This window comes from Balaenoptera acutorostrata, chromosome 9 (genome assembly GCF_949987535.1).
Source record: "Balaenoptera acutorostrata chromosome 9, mBalAcu1.1, whole genome shotgun sequence".
NCBI lineage: Eukaryota > Metazoa > Chordata > Mammalia > Artiodactyla > Balaenopteridae > Balaenoptera > Balaenoptera acutorostrata.
Genome location: NC_080072.1, coordinates 3162392 through 3184267, shown reverse-complemented (window position 1 = coordinate 3184267; position 21876 = coordinate 3162392). Strand labels below are relative to the sequence as shown.

Below are 21876 nucleotides of genomic sequence, written 5' to 3'. Positions count from 1 at the left end.
CGGCCACACTGGGGGACGCAGCGGCTCACCCTGGGCCCAGGAGGCCACCCTGCGGCCGGACCCTGACTGCCGTGCAGCAATGGACCGGGGCCCCTGCGCCACGAGGAGACGCCAGGTGCCTCTGCGGGGGTCACGTGAGTTCTCGCCAGGCCCAGCAGGACCGTCTGCGGGCGAAGGGACCGAGCACAGAGAGGGCAGGTGACGTCCCCAGGTCACTGGGCCAAGCCGGGGTCCCCACCAGTGCAGAGCCACGGACATCCAAGCAGCTCTGCCCCTGCGGGGAGCCCCTCCAGGCAGACCCTGAGGGTGGAGGCGTGACCCTCAGGCATGAAGGGTCACCGGACACGAGTCCAAAGGTGACAGACCTGGCCCCGTTCAGCCAAGCAATGCCCCAGGACCTGGACTTGTCCTGTCGGTGCCAAGTCCCCGCCAGTGTCCGGGAGGCAGGTCTCCAGTGTGGCAGCAGAGGGCGCCGCACTCAGCACCCGGCGTGCTGGGTGCTGCCGCCCTGAGCCTCTGGGGCTCCCTGCGGGGTTTGTTCACCCTGGTTAAAAGTCCCTCTTTCCTCTCCTGTAACTCAGGGGTGGGCTCTCCTCCGTGGAATCCAGGCCCCCCACCCCAGGTGTCGGCCAGTGCGAGGGGGTTGGGGTGAATGAATGAATGAGCGGGTGAATGACCGGCCCCGAGGCTCTGGTCTCCCGTACCGAGGGAGCACGTCCTAACACCCGGACCCGCCAGGCCTCTGCTGCCGGCAGTAAGTAGGGCAGCCCCGTGCACCTGGCAGCCGGCAAGTGACGCCAGCTGCCCTCCTTTGCTCTCACAAGTGTCCCCGTTCGGATGATAAACGATGCGGTCACCCTGGCAGTGAGACTCCTTCTAGGAGCGTCCACGAGAAAAGCCGGGAGCTTCAGGAATAAGAAGTAGGTCAGATCATCGCTGGGCTTCTGTCTCTGCGCCAGGGCTCGAGGACAGCTCGGCCCCAAAGCCACGCGGGACCCGCACGTGTACCTGAGTGGGTGTTCAAGGGGCACACCGCGCAGCCGGGGCCCTTGGCGGGGGCTCCTTGAGCCTCTGGAAGAGTCCACGGCACTGTGTGTATGCACACACATGTGAGCACGTGTGCACACACATGTGAGCACGTGTGCACACGTACGGTGCACCGTGCAGGCGTGCGTGTGTACGTGTGTGTGTGTGCAGCTCTCACTGACCCTCACTGAGGTCTGTGACCCCTGCCCCCAATGCTCTGATCTGTGCCAGTGGGAGAGGCTCCAACACACATGGCGTCCTGCAGACCCGGGGAGGCTACAGGCACGAGGCTGCCCCCATTTCCCACCCCGACGCGGGTCACGGAGGGGACCACTGTGAGGGTGTGACCTCTGGGTGGCATGTCACAGCAGGTGGGTGGCACGACCTGGGCCGCCATCTGTGATGGGCAGCGTGCAATGGGGGATCAGGTCAGATAAAGCTCTGGTCTAGGGGAGAGAGAAAGTTCTAGTTTCCACTCCAGTATCCTGCATGTGGGATCAGAGCTTGGCCTCCTCTCCTGTTCTTTCCTCGGGTGTCCTTCCGGGAAATAGAGCCACCAGCCCAGCCCCTGCTCCAATAATAAAATCTAGGAACACGACGCAGGCTTGGGGAGGCCCTCGGGGCGACTGCTAACATCGCTACTGATCTGCTTGGATGGGAACTTCCGGCGCCCATCAAGGTCATGGTCAGGCACTGTCGAGATTAGCTGTCCGGCCAAATTATTTGACAACCCCTCCCCCTCCCCCACTGCTGGCCCTAAAAGACCCATTTGGATGGACGTCATCGTGCTGAGAAGGCCAGTGAGCCCGGGTCCCAGCGTGACTGCCACGAAGTTACTTAACCTGTAGTGTCCTTCTCTGTAAAATGGGTCCTTTGTATCCCGCAGAAGACACTTCGGAAAAAGAACCGGCGCTTTGAGAAGTTGTAACCATTTGCAAATCAGAAGCACTGCGGTGACAAGGAAAGTGACCTTGATGTCAGTTTTCTTAGCACTAATCAGAAGGTGGGCCTTCCCTCTCCTTAGAAAAAGGCTCCCAAAGAGTCTTCCCTGCTCCGAGTTCAGTCCGTCCTCCCCACACAGCACCCCAGGGGTTAACAGGCTCGCGGGACCCTCCACTGGTCCTGAAAGGAGGGGAGGGAGGGATGCGGGCAGCCCCACGGACAGAGGGCACTGATCAGAGACACGGAGGCTGGGGCGCGCTCTGGGGCCACACTCCCCACTGGCTGGTGCTAAAGATGCAAGGGCAGCTGGCTCCCTGGGCACCTGACAAAGGTGCTCAGCCCGGGGGGCGGCTCCTCTGCACACATGGAGGGCAAACTGAGAACCTTCCGGATTCAGGTGAAGGGCACATTTGCATCTCGGCTAAGTAAGCAGGGGCCGCTGGGGCACATTCACCACGGTCAACAGCTGTGCCGAGTTGGACCACGTTCCTGGGGGATCTGGCTGCATTCGGCAATGATTTCTCAACACAGATCTCTAATGGAGACAACCTGGAGCCGGGGCTCCCGCTGCAGGGGGGGCACCGGAGCCTGTGCCCAGTCGCTACAGGCTTTTTGCTACCGCGCCCATCCTAGCAGGTGGTCCACGGTGCAGGTCAGCCTGGCCCACTGTGGTCAGCACGGCCACTGCTGAGCCGAGTTTAGAGCCCTGTCCTTGGGCGGGGGGAGGTTGGAGGGTGCATCAATAATACATAGTCCCTGCGGCCAAATCCCAACCTCAGCTGAGCTGCAGGAAAAACTCCCAATGCGCCGCAGTCCGTGCCATCAGGAATTAGGAAACCCTGGGTGTTTTCAAAACAAGGCGCCTTTCTTTAAAGATGGCAGCCCTCTGGAGGGTGACGATCTCTGAGTATAAGCGCAAAACGCGTGTCCTCGGGCACCAGGTGGAGGCAGGTGGTGGCATATCCAAGTCAGCAGAGCCGCTAGGAAAGTTGAGGGACCCAGTGCAAAATGAAAATGGGGGTGGGGTGGGGAGGGTGTGCAAAAACGATGAAGAATTCTAGGATGGCGACTTGGGAGCGTTAAAGAGGCGAGGGCCTGTGCAGCGGCGGGTCTCGCCTGCCCATGAAGCCAGTCCCTGCTGATTTGAGAAAAGGTGTATTCTATGTCCCCAAGTCCCCTGCCCCGAGGGCTGTGGGCAGGTCCTATCTTTAGGGAGCCGCAGAGAGCTGCAACCCGAGAGGACCCTTGGGGACTCCCTGAAGGAGATAGACGGGATACAGTCAGATGTCTGTCCCGGACGTCAGTGCAGTTCTAGGGCTGAAGACAGAGAAGAGGTGGCTTCACGCTGGGCAATGTACCAGGGCAAGTTGATTAAAGGCGACGCATCCTGAGGAAATGGACACAGGGCTTTTACACTGTGGGACTTCCCTGGTGGCGCAGTGGTTAAGAATCCACCTGCCAGTGCAAGGGACACGGGTTCGAGCCCTGGTCCGGGAAGATCCCACATGCCGCGGAGCAACTAAGCCCGTGCGCCACAACTACTGAGCCTGCGCTCTAGAGCCTGCGAGCCACAACTACTGAGCCCGCGTGCTGCAACTACTGAAGCCCATGAGCCTAGCGCCCATGCTCCGCAACAAGAGAAGCCGCCGCAACAAGAAGCCCGCGCACCGCAACGAAGAGTAGCCCCCGCTCAGTGCAAGTAGAGAAAGCCCGCGCGCAGCAACGAAGACCCAACGCAGCCAAAAAAAAAAAAAAAAAAAAAAATTGTGAGGCTGCTCGCTGAAGTGCTACTTGCAATAGCAAAGCGGGTAGCTGGATAGCCAGTGTCATGTCAGTGTCACATCAATGACATCAGTGATGGACATTGTCCATCAATGGCTCAACCACGACGGCTTCTGGAAATCGTGTTTCGGAAGACTGTTTTCAATCCATGACACCATGTCCTTTGTCACTTGGGAAAGAGAAAAAGTAGGATCCATAATTTAAAAGGATGCATTCAACTTTGTTTAATATGCATATTTACTCAAAGAAGGACCAAAATTTAGGGTGGGGATTATCAATGTGGGGTAGGATTATGAGTGATTTTTGTTTTCTTCTTTATACCTTTCTGTGTTTCCCAAATTCACTGCAGGACCAGACACGACGAGTATGATAACATGTTAATTTAAAAAGTGAATGCCTCTCCAAAGATTATACGCAAACGGCCAATAAGCACATAAAAAGATACTCAACATCACTGGTCATCAGGGAAGTGCAGATCGAAACCACAGTGAGATACCACCTCACACCCACTAGCATGGTTATAACCAAAAAAACCAGAAATAGGTGTTGGCAAGGACAGGGAGAAATCAGAACTCTCATACACCGCTGGAGGGAATGGAAAATGGAAAACAGTCTGGCAGTTCCTCAAAAGGTGAAACAGAGTTACCACGTGACCCAGCAATTCCACTCCTAGGTGTGCCCAAAAAGAACTGAAAACAAGTGTTCAAACCGAAACTTTTACACGAATGTTCACAGCAGTACTAATTCAAAAGCCAAAAAGCAGAAACCCGAATGTCCATCAACTGATGCATGGATCAACAAAACGTGGTCTACATTTACAAGGAAATATTATCCAGCCTGAAAAAGAAATGAAATTCTGACACCTGCTGCAATATGGATGAACCTTGAAAACATTACGCTAAAGCAAGTCAGTCACCAAAGACTGCATATAGTAGCCTTCCATTTATAGGAAACGTCCAGGATGGGCAAATCCGTGGAGACAGGAAGTAGATGAGTGACTGCTAGGGGCTGGGGGACGTGGGGGATGGGGAGTGATTGCTAATGGGACAGGTTTCTTTGTGGGGTGATGAAAATGTTCTGGAATTAGACAGTGGTGATGTTTGCACAACCTTGAGACTAGACTAAAAACCACTGAATTCTACACTTTAAAAGCGTAAGGCTCATGGTTTGAGAAGTTCGTCTCAATTTAAGGGAATAGAAAGGTGGATGCCATGTCTGAAGTCCTTCAGATCGTAGAGGGAAGTAAAATGAGGCAGAAAAGGTTTGAACGTCCAGCACTGATCTGACACCTGATTTGATTCACCACTTTTTTTTTTTTTTTTTTGCTGCACCACGTGGCACGTGGGATCCTCGTTCCCCGACCAGGGATCGAACCCGCGCCCCCTGCAGTGGAAGTGCGGAGTCCTAACCACTGGACCACCAGGGAAGTCCCTTGTTTAACCACTTGGAAGCTTCTGGAAGCTGCATTTGCTGACTATGAGTGCTAACTCTCGATTTACGTCTGTGGATGGTGCCCAAGCTGCCACTTCCTGCCCTGTCTCCTTGGCTCCCCGGTGCCAGGTCCTCTAGGAACCCGGGCTCCTCCTCCTCCTGGCGTCCCCAAGCCCACAGACCCTGCCCGGCTGGGGACAGGGGACATTCAGAGCGTCCTCCCAGATGCTTTCCTTGGCTGTATGATTTGTTGAAGCAGGAGGCTGGCCCTTACACATCTCCTTTACATATGCATGTCTTACATTTAATCTGCCAACGTGAGAGTTCATCTTTCCCAGCATGCAGCCCCCATAAGCCAATGTTTATTCATTATCCCCCGGATCTGTTTCCTATCGTCTATTTCAGAGGAGGCAAAAACAACATCTTAACTCAATAACAGAGCACCATATGATGCTTTCGTTCTCCAAAATGAGCCACGGCTCACTCTGGGGGGTAGCCCTTGGGTCCTGTCTGTGTCCCAGCTAGAAGGGGGCTCCTGGCCTGACTAACCATCCCTAAACTGGGTGCCCAGGGAGAGGCCGTGGGTCTGTCCTCACTAGAATGACAGATGGCAGGTCAGTGGCCACCTGCACATACTGGGAGCAGCTCATTCATCCCACCTCTTGCAGGGCATGACAACACCCGTCTTCTGGGGCCCCCAAGAGGCCAAGTCACTCATGACAGGGACAAGGGGGATGGGGCAGTCGACTGCTCAAGCAGGATGCCGTGACCCCAGCGCCACTCCGCCAGCTCTGCGGGGTGGGGTGGGGGTCCAGTTCCCTGTATTTGCAGCAGGGGAGGACAGGCAGAGACGGAGGCCACTGTGCCTCTGGGTCAGTTGAAGGGACTGCTCCCTGAACAATCTCCAGCAGCCAGACCCGAAGACACCCTGGCCTGGGATGTCAACGACGCTGGTCTTTTCTTAGGTATCATAGTAGCCCACTGCCTTCCCTGCTGTCCGCAAACTCAATGGTTTTAAAGAGATCTCATCCAGTAGAGCTGGGGAGGTTTAAAGTGGGAGAGGCTCCACGACTGGAATTGGGGTGAGCTGTGTATGAGAGGGAGAATGGGTATTTACACCACCCTCATGCAAGGTCCACCCATCTACCTATCCGTCCGTCCATCTGTCCATCCACCCATCCATCTATCTGTCGGTCCATCCATCCACCCATTCATCCATCCACCCATCCCTCCATCTCTCCCATCAATCCATCCATCCATCCATCTGTCCATCCATCCATCCACCCATTCAACCATCCACCCATCCATCCATCCACCCAACCTCCCATTCATCCAACCACCCATCCCTCCATCTCTCCATCAATCCATCCATCCGTCCATCCACCCAAACCTTCACCCATCTGTCCATTCACCCATCCACTCATCCATCCCAGAAGTACTTTCTCAGCACCTGCTCCATTTCAGGCCCCACGTCCAGTATGGGGAACACCAGTGTGAACCAGCTGTATCCTCTTGGTTCTTTGCCCTCACAGAGGACAATACACCTTGGTCAACTGACCTTACAAACCGTATTTACAAACTAACTTACAGGCCCTCTCCTTCCATTCCCTTGGCTTGCACCAAGTGTACTGATGAAATCTGCCCCAGAGCAGAGGACAGCCCCGGGGCTGACCCTGAGAGGCTTCCAAATGCTGGTGGGTCAGCGTGCAGCCTGGGCAGGGAACAGTCTCGGGACAGAGAGCACGGTCACTGCCCTCGACTCAGACAGAAGAACGGCCCCACTGGGGATGGGATTGTGTGACAGGAAGCAGGGGGGGAGGCGTCTGCAAAGTCCCACGTGGAGCAAAGCACGGCACATGGCTACCACTCTTCACCACCATCACAGACTGAACTGTATCCCCAGATTCGTGTGTTGACGCCCTAACCCCCACTATGACTGTATTTGGAAATACGGTCTTTAGGGAGGTGATTAGAGTTAAATGAGGTCATAAGTGTGGACCCTCATCCAATAGAACTGGTGTCCTTACAAGAAGAGGGAGAGTCACCGGGAATGCGCCAGCACACATAAAGGCCACGTTAGGACACGGGGAGAAGACGGCTGTCTACACGCCGAGGAGAGAGGCCTCAGGAGGAACCAGCCCTGCCCACACCTGGATCTCAGATTCCAGCCTCCAGAACTCTGGGAGATAAATATCTGTTGTTTAAGCCCCCGGTCTGTGGTATTTTGTCATGGCAGCCCTTTCCTGCCCACTGCCATCCACACAGGTGGCCCAGGGTGGGAGTTAAGAGTGTCCCCCACCCCCGTGAGAATCTCGGTGACACCCGCCCCCCCTCCCCCCAGAACACTGGCCCGTAGTGACCACCACTGTGCCAGGCGACTGGGGACAGAGCTGCAGACACCACATCCTGTAGCATCAGGAGGGGCCGTGGGGAAGGAGGGCAGGGCTGGTACCAGCATCAGCAGGTTGCCATGGTAACCAGGGGCAGGCATCGCTGCTGTGGGGAGGGGAGAGGGCCTGGGTCCCAGAGTGACGTGAAGGACTGAATCCTCCCGACGGAAGCAGACAGACCTGGCAGATACCTATTTTGGGGGCGAGCCCGAGCGTGCAAACTGGTATTTAAAACGCAGAGCAGCTGCTTGGAGACAACGGCACACACACCAAGGCGGCGAGGCTCCAAGTGTATTTTAATAAAATGGCGTAAAAGAGAGAAGGGGGGAGGCTGTATGCTTCTGCCACGGTTGTTTAACAAAAACACAATCATTAGCAGCCAGGACAATGAGTCCCCATATTGATTTTATGTTCCGTTAGGGAACAGCGCGTAACTCCTTCGGAAGCTGGCTCTTGTCTCTTATTAGTATTTTAAATTACAGTTGTGCTAATAGAGGCATTTGCCTGTATTTTTAAACGTTCTAAAGATAACAAAAACATTCCATTTTGGAACCGATCGTGCCCACGGTGACATGTTGCAGACGGTTCACACGCACCTGACTAATGGGACGCCTGTTTCATAGCGGGGACCGCGCTGGCCGCTTCCCCGTGGCTCCAACCAGAGCTGCCCGGAGGTGCGGTGACAGCTCCCACCCCTGCCTTGTCTCCCAGGGTGAAGGCGGGTCACGGCAGTGGCCTCCGCCCCTGGTCAAAGAGCCCAGACGCTCTGGCCTCCCAGCTGAAGGGGAGGCTGCAGTCGTGGCCCACAGAAGCCCAGCGCCCCTCCTTTGCTGGTCAAGCACCAGACTGGCCTTGGCATTGCCCTCCTCCCGCAGCCCTGCCCAGGCCCGGCAGGTCACACGAGCACACCCATGCCCCAGCCGCAGAGAATGGTTCTACACATGACCCAAGTCAACCTAATCAGGGCCAGACCTGGGACACCTGCAGAGGAGGCAGGGGAGACCCAATTTCCCTCTCCCAATCCCTCGCTCTCTCTGCTGGACCTGGATCTAGCCCAGGGTTCCCAGGGGCCAGCCTGAGAGGTGAGCCGGCCAGAGAATAAAGCCTCCAGGCATGCAGGATACCTCTGCCCAGCCCAGCCCAGACCCCGGCGTAGCCCTTGAGCCCCCGGGCTGGACCCAGGCTGCGGGCCTGATGGGCTGGAAGGGAGGACCTCAGGGCACGCTGCCGCCGGAGGGGCTTCCGTGCCAGGACAGACTCCTGGGAGGACCTGGGCCGGGGCTGCTGGGCCCCATGTCCGCTCACCATCCCGCCCCCAAACTTGAGGCGGCCTGAAGACGGCAACTGAGAGTTTTGGGGTGAACCCTGCGGTGGGGTAAAGGGAGGTCTCTGGTGCGCCTTGGGGTGTCCAGCGGGGGAGGCTCCAGAAGGCGGCCCAGAGCAGCCCCCCTGGCTTGGGGGTTGCAGGAGACCCTGGGCTTCACTCAACACCTTCCGGGGGTGGGATCACTTGGGTCTGGGTCACACGGGGTGCTCTGTGCTGAAGATGAAGGCCAGCCGTGGCCTTGGGCATCGTTCCCATCAGGTCACGGCAACTGAAACCAAAGATGAGCTGGATTCCCGTTCGCTGGGAGCGAGGAAACAAACGCTCAAACACCCGTCTGAGCTTCAGGGACCATTTGCATTCTGGGTGGGGCTCAAAGAGCAGGGATCTCGCTGTCAGCAGAGGGGCCCCCGATGGGCCGGGCATCCCACTGTGCTGTGGAGAAGGACCCGGAGCAGGGGTCTGTACCACGGCCCCAGCTCCCTCCTAAGGTGAGTGAGACTGTGCAGGTGTTTGCAGTAGTGGGGCAGTTGGGGCAGTGGGGTGGGTTGGGATAACTTTCAAGTAGACACAGAACTGGTGTGAAGACCTGAGCATCTCACCAATGCCACGGGCGACTAGATGGAATTGCTGTTTCCTATCAGCTTTGCGCCCCTCCCCGCAGCTCTGGCGGAGGAGGGTGGCCTCATGGAACTCAGAGCTGGCCAGTCCTCTCTGGGGTCACCTTGGCCGCCTCTGGAATACAGGGGGCAGGGGCTGTTAGACCAAGACCCACAGGGCTGGGTGGAGGTGGGACAAGCAAGCATGATAAGGACCCACTCCTGCTGTCCAGGGTACCACATGCCCTCAGAGAGCATCGAGGCAGCTGGTACTGCACCACTGTTATTGGGGCACCAACTCTGTAGATACCCATGATAAACGTGCGATGGGTGTGCGGGGAGGGGCGTGTACATAATTAACTCTCCGTCTCCTCCGAATTGCCACCCTCCACGCACACACAGTAACGTCGTCACCCGTGGCACCTCGCTGTCAATTCTCTGGGCTGATGCACGCAAAGAGGTGAGATTTTATAAATCGGACTCACCTCCGTCTCTCCTGCACAGAAACAAAATATCTTGCAACTATGCTGCTTCCCCCTGACCCTGTGCACACATCACCTTCACGTCCTTCCCAGGTAAAGGGAAGGCTATGCAGAGCCGTTGAGTCACCTGTGCCAGCTGGGAGGCAGCGGAACTGAGAAGGAGCCTGGGCCGGCCCTGAGTCCCCATTGCTCCGGGCGGACGCGCACCAGGATTAATCAGTGGTGGTGGGACTCCAGGAGCCCACGCCGGGCACTCCGTGGGGAGGCTGCCCGGATGTGGGGCTAGGACGGAGCACAGAGCGTTAGAAGTTTCAAAGAACGGCTCACGGCCCAGCCTGGTGCTGAGATGTGGGTGCCTGTGTGTAAATCACGGGCTTACTTCCTGCCCTGCTTATTCCACAGGCCGGATGAGGCTTTCCACGGAGGAATGCCTGTTGGAAACACACATGGTCCTAAGAAATCAGAACCAAGGTTAAATGAGCAAGTGCATCACTTGTTGAATAAATAAAGACCACGCTCTTCATGGAACCGAGTGGAGCTTATTATCAACGAATCAGCCAACGATCAGGGGCCACCGTTTCAGTCTGCTCTTGGCTACCCTTGGCCTCTGATCTTTGTCATCAGGCGGCGAGAAATCAGCTGGTCCCACTCACAGGCATAAAGTGCCCCGAGCAGGTTTCTCCATCCTGCTGGTCCTTCCTGGAATCATTCACCTGTCATTTAGTGCACGTGAGTGAGATCTGCCAGCTAAATGTTCACTTTACAATCTATAAAAGTGGTCCTACACAAAAGAGAAAGCTTCTAAGGGCTCAAACCAGCCTACTCTGTATGGAAGGAGCTTGCTGCATGGAAACATTTAAAAAATATTTTCTGCACATGAGTGAGATCTGCCAGCTAAATGTTCACTTTACAATCTATAAAAGTGGTCCTACACAAAAGAGAAAGCTTCTAAGGGCTCAAACCAGCCAACTCTGTATGGAAGGAGCTTGCTGCATGGAAACATTTAAAAAATATTTTCTGCCATCTTCTGGATTCTATGTATATTCAACACAGTTTTCAATATTAAAAAAACAGGCGCTATAAAAAGTGCTAATTGTGAAAGCAAAGAATGGAGAAATTGGACTTCATTTAAAAATTTTAAAAACCTTGTTAAAAGACACAGAAATGAAAAGGCTAAGTCACAGGCTGGGAAAAATATGTGCGACATATATCTAACCAAGTACTGATAAGTAGACTCTGTAAAGGACTCCTACAAGCCAATGACGGAAAGATAAACAGCCCAATTAAAAATGGACAAAAGACTCGAACCGATACTTCTCAAGAGAAGCTATACATAAGGTAAGAAAGCACACGAAAAGGTGTTTAATAACAGTAGTCATCGGAAAAGTGCAAATTATACCCGCAGTAAGATATTCTCCACACCCATTAAGAATGGCTGAAATTAAACAGACTGGTGTTAACCAAATGTCGCTGAAAGTGGGGCCACTGAAACGCACACACACTGGGGGATGGGAGTACGAGAAGGCATAGCAGTTTGGACAACTGTTTGGCAGTTTCTTATAAAATTAAACACCCTCCTACCTTGTGACCCAGTAGCTCCGCCCCTCGGTGTTTCTCCAAGAGAAAGGAAAACACGTCTGGAGAAAGAGTCGCACGATAACGTTCACAGCAGCTTAAGTGACGAGCCCTGACTGAGAAGCAATCCAAACATCCATCACCAGGAGCATGAATAAACATACTGGGGTATAAACATACCGTGGAACACTCTTCTTCGGCAACAGAAATTTACAGAGCACTGATTTACAGCCTGGCAATAGCATTCAGCTGCGTGAAATACACCGGGCTCAGGGGTATGTGCTGTAGGTTCCAGCTCTGAAATTCAACAGCAGGCTAAACTGAGCTCTGGTGACAAACTGAAACCGAGCAGGACCCTGTGGGGACTGCCTGGAGACAGAACCCCCCCTCCCCCACCCCTCGTGTAGCTTGCCTCTCGTTTGTAGAAAAGCTTTAGCTTCCCAGGCCCTCCCCAAGTTCCAAAGAGCAAATGTAATCAGAGAAGTACAACACCAAAGGGAAACAGTCAAGCAAGACAAAATAATAATAGTTTAGCCGTAAAACAAAGTCAAGGAGCTTTAGTTCCTCCTCAGGCGCTGTAGATTATATCCTGAGTCCCTGAGTTGTTTTGCAGATACTAAAATGCCCACCAGGTGGAGGACGTTAATTGCATGCTGACCACCAGCACGGAGACCCCAGACTGAATGGAACCAGAAGGTTGATGATTGAGATTCCTGAAACATCACCCTGTTACCTCACCACCAATCAATCAGCGAATTGTGCACCAGCCGACCACATACCCCATGACTCTCTCCCTCAGGCTATCTTTCAAAACCCTTCCCTGAGAGCCTTCAGGGCGTTTGGGGCTTTTGAACATAAGCTGCCCATTCTCCTTGCCGGCCTCACATCAGACACGTGCAATAAACACTGCCCTCTTCCTTCACCACAACCTGGTATTAGTAGATTGGCTGGGCTGCACGTCGGGTGAATGAACCCAACTTTGGTTCGGTAACAAAATCAGAACCGTGGTTGCCTCCTGTTGGGAGGTGGGTGACTGGAAAGTGGCCTGAGAGACCTTTCTGGGGTGACGGACAGGTTTCACCTCTTAATTGCAGTTGGAGACACAGGAGTAGACGTTTGTCAAAATGCACTGAACTCTTCTATAACCTGTGCATTTTTTACCACACGTAAACCATACCTTTATAAAAGACGATGTTAAGTCACGATCTCAGAAAGCCCAAGGCAAACAGAACCCAATAGGAACCACTCTGGAATCTCCCCCACCCTAAAATCCAGCTCAAATCCCATCTCCTTTGCACTGCTCTCTCCCTCCACCCCACTCCACCCCGGGTCACAGCGGTGCCTCCCTCCTCTGGCCAATAATCCACATAAGTAGAGTTACGGTGTTCATATTTACCATCCTTAGTAGACAGAGGATGGTCCCCCCCCAAAAGATGCCCATGTTCGAATGCCCCGTGCCTGTGAGTACATGACCTTACAAGGCAAGAGGGAATTAAGCTTTCTAATCAGTTTAGCTTGAACTGGGTCCTCCAGGTGGGGCCAATCTGACCACATGAGACCTAAAAACTGGAGGAAGAGGAGGCAAAAGGGAGGGTCAGAGAGATGCGGCCTGAGACCTGGCCCACGACTGCAGGCTTTCAGGACAGAGGAGGGGCCCCCAGCCAAGGGATGCTGTGACCTCCAGAACCTGGAAAAGGCAAAGGAATGAACTGTTCCCTAGAGGTTCCGGAAAGGAACACAGCCCAACTGGCACCATGATGAGACTGCCCAAGGATGCAGCAAAGCCATCGGCCACAAAGCGAACGTGGCCACTTCTGACAGATGCACCATGAGTCTGGGATTCTACCAGAAGCCGGCAGGGCATGCGTAGACCAGGCTCTTAGAAGAACCTAGTGCTTTGTGTGTCTCCACCTCTCCTACTGGTTTCTCAATACCGTTTTATGTAAGTGGTTTCCTCCTACCATTTCAATCAATCCAATCTTGTGGCAATCGCTTTCAGGCCGAGCGTCAGCAGGGGCTGTGTCTGGGAGTTCGGCGAGGTGCTGCAGTGATATGCCTCAGGCCTGTTTCGAGCAGTTTTCACTGAGACAGCAAACCTCGAGTCCTCAGGGAGGGCACGGCAGGGGCCGGCGGGGAAACGCGAAGCTGCCTGTTTATGATGTCGGCGTGAGAGATCGATAAAGCAGTTTCAAGCACTTACTCTCCCCCCAAAGCCCTTTTCCGACGGCTAGAACGCACACTCCAAGTTTCCTGGCACATGCACAGACCAACATTTTAACTCAAAGCCTCCAGGCTGCCCTGCAACCGATTTCTGGTTTGGACAAAGCCCAGTGGGATGGCGTCCACCGCTCGGAGGATCAGAGAAGCCCTCGGTCCGAAACTCAGCCTTGCTCGGTAACCGCACACCTGCCCGCACCTGCCGCGCACTCTATGTCAGCAACGACGCCGACCCCAGGCCGGACAGAGGTGGACGGACGAGGGTGGGGTCTGCCTTACCTGCCGGGCTGTCCCTGGGCTTGCACTGGACCTCCTCCACACACTCAGCTGGGAACCATCCAATGTGGCCGCGGGCGCTGCCTTCCCAGAAGCCCGCTTCGCCGATGCTCAGAACTAGAGACAGGGAAAGGGGGAGGGGTTAGTGGGCGGGGCTTGGAGGGTGTGGGGTGCGGATGCAGGGGGGAGGGGCCGGCGGCTCTGGTCCATTTGCTGGCTGACCAAGCCTCCTTCAGCCGCCTGGCAAAGTGTCCCTCGGAGGGGGCACTGCAGAGCCTCTGAGCCCCCAGGTCCCCTCTGCCCGTTAGGCCTGGGGGAGAGGATGCAAGCGCCGGGCGTCCTGGCGTCCTCGTATCTCACAGCGCTCGGCATGTGGCCACTGTGTCCCGTCTGTCGGGTCCCAGCTGAGACGGGAGAGTGGGACCTCCGAGTCCCCACCATCAGTTATTTCAGGTGTCAAAGTCGGGGGACAGGCCACCCTGATGAAGAGAAGCAACCATGAGGTCGTGTTGGCCCCTCTGGAGCTGGGGGAGGAGAGGCCAAGAGTCCAGGCCCACAGGATCTTTGAAATTAGTTTGAGAAAAGAGAATTCACAGCAGGAGACAGGGAAGCAGCCTGCCTGGCAGCTACAAGATACTACCCGGACTTGAAGTCCAAGGGCAGGCTGGCCGATGCCCCACGGGCAGTCCCGGGCTCCTGGCTGGCTTATTAATGAAGAACCTGCGGATTATGTCGGTGCCAAAAGCAGCAGGGGACCACTGCACAGTGAAAACGCCAAGTCAAGGGTCGTGAGACAGACACAGCTGCCCCGCCTGCAGGGCTAAGGGCGCTGGGTTTCCCCCTTCCTCGGCTCAGTGCTGGGTGCACAGAGGGCCTCACGGACGCCCACTGGGGGGGATGAAGCGTATTCATTTTTAAACTGGACCGATGCCGAGCGTGGGTGAGCAATGCCAAAAAACCCAAAGACACGAGGTCCCAAGTGCTGCCCAGGCACTGCTTGGACAAATATTTTGGTTGTAAGGGTCAGGCTCACAGGGGTGAGGTAGGGGAGGGTCTCTGTCTCTTAGGCCTGTGATGCTGGGCTGGGGGCACACCTCCACCCCAAAGCCCTGGCTCCCTCAGAGTGTATCTGTGCAGTGGGAGGTTAGTATAATCTCTGCACATCTTAACCTTTTGTAAATTACTCAGGACCCCCAGGCACCAGAACTGCGGAGAAGAGGTCCTGGCCACAGAAATGCCTCCTTCCATCCCTCATCTCAATCTCAAAGGCCAGATAAAGGACACCTGGACCCATGAGTTTTGAAGGTCAACAGCACAGAGTATGTCAGCTTTAGAAGTCTTTGCCTAATAATTTGAAGAAATGGCCTAAAGGGAACAGACAGGCAACCTCCTTGAGGACCAGTACGATCGTAATCGCTTGACCCATTTTCTCCAAAAATCAATGCTGGCCCCTTACACTCAGTGCAGCCCAGCTGACTGGGATGTACACCACGGCGGCCCAGCGGAACCCAGATGTGAGAGGGTCGTCTCGGAGCGCTGCCCTGGATGGCAAGCGGGGGACAGGGACCCGCCCAGGCGCTGTCCAGCTACTGGAGCGGCCTGGCTGACCGCCGAGGGTCCACATAGAAACTCGTGGTGGGGACCGTGCATCTGCCTCTCGTCTCTCCAGGCAATGTCAAGGCCACACACTTGGGCACAGCCAAGTGACGCCGGCACCAAGCCGACTGCAGGGGTGAGCGACTCAGAGAGACAAAGGGGGCTGGGCTCGCTGTCCAGACAGACTAGACCGGAACCCCCATCCCCAGGTAGGCAGCTGTGGGAGCCTTGCCCCAAGTTACCATGTAACTCAGACAGGGGTCTTTTATGGGCTGGATCCTGTCCCCGATATTCCTCTGTTGGAGTCCTGACCCCCAGCAGCTGAGACTGTGACTGTGCTTGCAGATGGGGTCTTTAAAAGTCAAAATGGGGTCCAAATTCCATCCGGGCAGCGCCCAGGTCTTCAGCAGCCCAGAGACCATGTAAGCACAGGCTGCCCAGGCTCACAGCACAGTCAGGACCCTGAGGCAGCCATGGAGTTCCTCCTCGCCACGACCTGATCTGAGCCCCTGTGTGCGCTGGATGGTGTCCCCCCGCCAAACCCCTATGTGGCAGTCCTAACCCCCAGAACCTCAGAGTGTGGCTGTGTTTGGAGATGGGGGTCTTTAAAGAGGTGATTAAGGTAAAATGAGGTCACTAGGGTGAGGCCCTAATCCCGTAGGACTGGGGTCCTTATAAGAAGAGGAGAAAAGCACACAGACACACACAGAGGGACGACCGTGTGAGGACACAGGGAGGAGACGGCCGTCTACACGCCGAGGAGAGAGGCCTCAGGAGGAACCAGCCCTGCCCACACCTCGGTCTCAGATTCCAGCCTCCAAGACTGGAGACAATAAATCCCGAGGTTTAAACTGCCCAGTCTGGGAAGCCTTGTTACAGCGGCCCGTGCTGACTCACACAATGGGATCTAACACCTTCAGCCCACAGTTGCTATGAGGTTTACAAGGAAAAATGTGTGACGTCCCCAAGCAGGGTGCCTGGTAAACAGCAGCTGCTAACAAGTCTCCACCTGTATCTCCTCTGTTATCATCTCTGATGTGTGGACAAGGACACGCGGTCCCCAGATATGAAGTGACTGGTCACTGGGTCACCGGGAAGGCTCCCCAGGCCCTTCCCAGCCCAGCCTGAAGCCCCACACGGGCCTAGGGTGACAGTAAGGTGGATGGATGGACACACGGGGGACAAAAGCCCAGGGGTGTGAGCTCAGCAGATTTCAGAGCCGGGCTGGGCAGCGAGACCCGGTGCTCTTTGGTATTTGGTATTAAAATTCCAAATTGCAGGTCATGTGAGTGCTTACATTTATAATTTGAATGTTTATAATTTAAAAGTTAACAAAAATACTGTGTTAAACTACATAGGGACAATCAGGGACTTATGGGTATGATGCTCAAAGACCCCACTGAACCCCATCCAAGAAGGCAGCTATACACCCTGAATATGATGCAAAAAGGTACAGAACATGCACAGAAGTAGACGGGCCTGGTGGGATGCATGCTTACCCGGGGGGAGAGGGGAGCAGAGCTGGAGAGGGAAACCCCTTCTCCACGGCTTGTAGCCTGGACTAAGTATGGTCCCCACGGCAGGGCTGGCAGGGGAGGGGCACATGAGGAAAAACCTGTGTTCTGAGTGGCCTAAAGAACCAGAAGGATGGAGCCAGGAAACCAGGCACCCTGAAGAGAGTCGGGGTGTCCTCACAAGGGAAACAGCCAGGGAGGGGTGGCCAACTCAGGGCCCCCGCCTCTCTGAAAAGATGCAGAGCAGCTCCGCTCAAGTCAGGGCCTGAGCTGTCACCCAGGCAACCCTCCAAAAAGAAAGAAAGCATGAACTGAAGCCATAATCTTCACAACTTAACACCCTGATGTCCAGAACGCAACAGACGATTACCGGACACGCAAAGACCCAAGAGGATGGGGTCCATGCTCCAGAGAGGAGAAAACCACGTGAGCCTGACCCCAAAATGACCCTCATGGTGGGACTACAGACGGGGATTTTAGAGGGACGATGACACCCATCCACGATGTTGTAAAACAGCATGCGCATCCAAAGAGGGAAAATCTCAACAGAGCAATAGGAAGTCTTGGCAAATAGAGAGAAACTATAAAGAAATACACGTGGAAACCCTAGAATTTAAACGTGTCATTTCTGAAATTAAAAAATTCACAAGATGGACTTAACAGTGAAGGGGACATTTCAAAGGAAAGAGCAAGTGAACCTGAAAATAGACCAATAGAAAGGACCTAAGGTTAAAAAAAAAATGATGGGAATAAAATAAACAGCCCCTGGGACATGCTGGTGTCACCAGATGGTCAAGTTTACATGCAGCTGGACTTCCAGAAGGAGTTGAAAGAGAGAATGGGTCTCCAGCCGTCCTCGGAAACTTGGAAAACCCAGGTGATGTTGGCCAGATTACTGCACGGTACGGAGGAAGAAGCAGGTCCTTACCAGCTCAGGGCCAGATGGATTTGAACCTGACCGACTGACCCCTAAGGGACATACTTTCTTGCCCCTGCCACGCATCTTCCGAAAGCTGCCCTGCAGCGACAGGGCCAGGCATGGTGTGCCCTTTCCTGCTTCACCTGGTGAGCTCAGCTGCCCCCATGTGGCCTGCAGCCCGCACCTGTCACTTCTCTACCCTCCTCGTGTGGCCTCCAGCACCACAGGGCTCCTCTACAGCCACTGCCAACCTCCTGCACGTGCCTGCGCTAAACCCATCTTCCCTAGGGGCCTCACACACCTCATCTTCCTGCTCAGAAACCATCGCTGGCTCCCATCGCTGGCACTGCCCCTGGTCTAACTCTTGGCATGCATGGCGGCCCTCAAGGCTTTTCACCCACATTTCCCAGGATTCTGCTTTGGGCCTCCTTCCCTCTAACCCGGTGGATCTCCTTCCTTGGAATGTCGCAGGCCCCCAGGCTGAACCATCCACCTGGATGCCCATCCCTGAGCCCCGAGACGCGTCTGAGTCCGACCTGTGCTCGGCCCCATCCCAGCACCACCTCCCACCTCCGCCTGAGGCCCTGGGAGGTTTTCCAGATGGAAAAGAGCTGCCCGTCGACGCCCTCGCCTGCCCCTCCACTGCTTTTTCTGCAGTGGACTCCCGTCCCAGATATTCACATGCTACCCTTCCTAATGGACATCAGAGTCGCCGCGGCCATGAGCGTCACTCTAATCCCCGTTCTGCCCTCCTAGAGCTCCGTATTTTCCACAGGGGACCCCGCGGAAGCAATGCCCCGGACACCGACACCCCAATGGGGATAAACTGAGGCTGAGGGGCCCCAGCCTGACCCCGTCCTGGAAGCAGAAAGGACACTGACCTTTGACCCTGTCGCCACGGTGAAGGGGGATCTCGCCGTCGACCTGGGGCTGGTATGGCTTGACGACAACAAACAGCCTCCCAGGGACCGCGCTGTACAGCTTCCGCTTGGGCCCCGGGTACTCGAAGGCCGAGAGCACATCCTTGTTGGTGCCTGGCAGGAAAGCCGGACTGCAGGTGAGAGGGGGGCAGAGACAGAGAGGGAGGGTCACGGCCTGAGACAGAGCAGGGCACACTCCAGACCCTTGGCCCATCTGTTCATAACAAACGCTGAGCCCCAAGCAGTCACATTGGAGCTCCTGATTCTAGACGGGCCTGGAGACGTGAAAAGGCCCGGGGGGCAGCATTAGTGCTTAAAAGACTCAGGTAATTCTGGCAGTTCTACTTCTGGGTAGGTACCCCAAAGAAGTGAAAGCATGGTCTCAAACAGATATTTGCACACCCACGTGCATAGCAGCATTACTCTCAAAAGATGGAAACGACCCAAGTCTCCACTGATGGATGAACGGATACCCAAAATGTGGTCCATCCACACAATGGAGTATTATCCGGCCTTAAAAAGGGAGGAGATTCTGGCACAGGTGACAACATGGATGAAATTTGAGGACGTGATGCTAAATAAAGGAAGACAGTCACAGAAGGACAGATAACGAGTGATTCCACTTAGGGCAGGTACCTGGGGTACTCAAATTCATAAGCAGGATGCTGGGGGCCAGGGGCTGGGGGAGGGGGAGTTTGCCTTTAATGGGGACAGAGTGTCAGTTTAGGAAGATGGGGACGGATGGTGGGAATGGTCGCACGACAACATGAATGTACTTAATGCCACTGAACTGCACACGTAAAAATGGGTAAGATGGTAAATTTTATGTGCATGTCTCAATTTAAAAAAAACTCCAGTGGAGGCAGCAATCAAGGCAGGCCCTGGGTCTCTGCCACTTTATCAGTCTCACTGTGAGCGCCAGCCACACCGTGCGAGGAAACACCCAGAACCTACTGGCGAAAGCCTTCGTTATCGCGGTGCAGGCAGCCCACGCCCAGCTGCCCTGGTGACATTTCACAAGCGGGACTTTAATTCTTCCCTGTTTTATGTGACTGTATCACAAAGAGCGTGCGTTTCTAGGCCAACTTCCCTGCCTGACAGTGAGTGTGGCCATCTAACTTACCGGGGCCCAACGGTGGGATATAAGAGAGACAGAGAGACACAGAGAGAGACAGAGGGAGACAGAGAGAGACAGAGAGAGAGAGAGAGGCACATGTTCCCAGAGAAACGTGCAAAGTGGTTTTCCGTGACGACATTCCCATGTCATTGTGATGGTTGATGGGTGACCCGGGTGACTCCTTCTGCAGAGAAGAGGGCACGTTCTTATCAATCATAATCTGGAGGAGTCATACTGAGCTCTCCTCCCATGGTGGGGTCTTTAGAAAAAACCCAGGCACGTGGATGAACCTGGGCAGGGATTTAGGGGTGACGCTCCAGAACCTCCCGGTCAGAAAGACAAGAAAAGCATTCACGGCCGGCTGGTGTCTCCCAAGAGGACACCCCGCCACGGGGAAGAGGAATATTAATAATACTTGGGGAAGGTTCCCGAGTCAGGGAGCCACCTCTGAGTCTCGGGAGGGGGGGGGCCACTCATGTCACAAATTCATGACCGTGAAGGGTGGGGTCCCCAGCTATGGTTCTCCTTTCAAACTACAGATGCCGTGGCCTGGGAGCCCACACAGGGAGCTTGAGCTTCTTGTGCGGAAGAAGTTCTCGCCTTTAGGTGTAAAAACAGGCTTGCAGGGAAAATTCTAGAATATGATGTGACCATTCACTTTCGGGATTTAACGCAAACCCCCATGTTCCTTTTGTGCTGTGCTTTACCCACGTCGGCACCCCTGATAAATACCGTATGGTTTGCTTTATGCTGGTAAGAATTCATGTAAGCGTGACTGGGCTGTATTTTGTCATGCTTTTTACTTTTTCGCTCACGGTGATGATCTGGCCACAGGAACCCACGTCTACACACGGGACACGCTCAGTTTACACCCTAATTTATGCGAGTCAGGTGAGGAGAAGGATCGGCCGTCAGATCTGCCTGCCCGACCCCAGAGCCCAGAGCTCTCCCTAAACCACACGGAGCAGAGGACAGGCATGTGACCTTTCCCCGGCGCTCGCCTGGGCTCAGAGACACAGTCCTCATGGTCTCCTGTCCCCAGGGATGCCCCCTCTCTTGCCTCCTCGACCCCCGCCTTCCCTGACCAAGTTGAAGCCACAGACGGAGGTCACAGCATCCTGGGAAACAGGTGCCCCTGTAAACTCTGGCACCGCCAGGCAGCCCTGCCCGGCGGCCTTACTGTCCCTCCCCACTTCCTCCTCCCCACCCAGCCAGCTACAGATCGGCGTGCACAGATGGGAAAATCCACCCTGAGCGCCGGATACTCCCTCTTGATGGATATCACTGATCCCCAAACACCCCAGGAGCCCAGAGCTGCGACGCCTGCAAGAGCCAGGTTGTGTGACCGCCTCTGGTCCAGAGGTGACAGTTGGCAAGGCAGCTGACTCCCAGAGAGGAAGGACAATCTGGGCCACCTGCCTGTGGTGGAAAAGAACCGGGGAAAGTAGAGCGGCCCTCAGAGTTCCCGCCTGCGAGGACGTCCCGCCCGCCGTCTGCATCAGGAAGAAGATCCATCCATTCAATGCGCCTCAACCCAGCCTTACTCGGAGCTCGGGGGGGAGGGGGAGACACGGGGGGCAGGGGGGAGACACGGGGGGCAGGGGGGAGACACGGGGGGCAGGGGGGAGACACGGGGGCAGGGGGGAGACACGGGGGGCAGGGGGGAGACACGGGGGGGAGGGGGAGACACGGGGGCAGGGGGGAGACACGGGGGGCAGGGGGAGACACGGGGGGCAGGGGGGAGACACGGGGGGCAGGGGGGAGAC

At 55.3% G+C, this 21876-nt stretch overlaps 1 protein-coding gene across 5 annotated transcripts in view; it reads right to left on the bottom strand.

Annotated features, from left to right (window-relative positions):
- The window catches only part of SHANK2 (SH3 and multiple ankyrin repeat domains 2), a 473760-nt gene that overhangs the window by 173000 nt on the left and 278884 nt on the right, over positions 1-21876 (bottom strand). For all 5 annotated transcript variants that reach the window (XM_057553698.1, XM_057553701.1, XM_057553700.1 and 2 more), the window contains 2 exons: positions 18955-19124; positions 14048-14161 (listed from right to left, as the gene is read on the bottom strand). In XM_057553698.1, coding sequence (XP_057409681.1) covers positions 14048-14161; positions 18955-19124 — 284 coding nt within the window. The remainder of the gene's footprint in view (positions 1-14047; positions 14162-18954; positions 19125-21876) is intronic.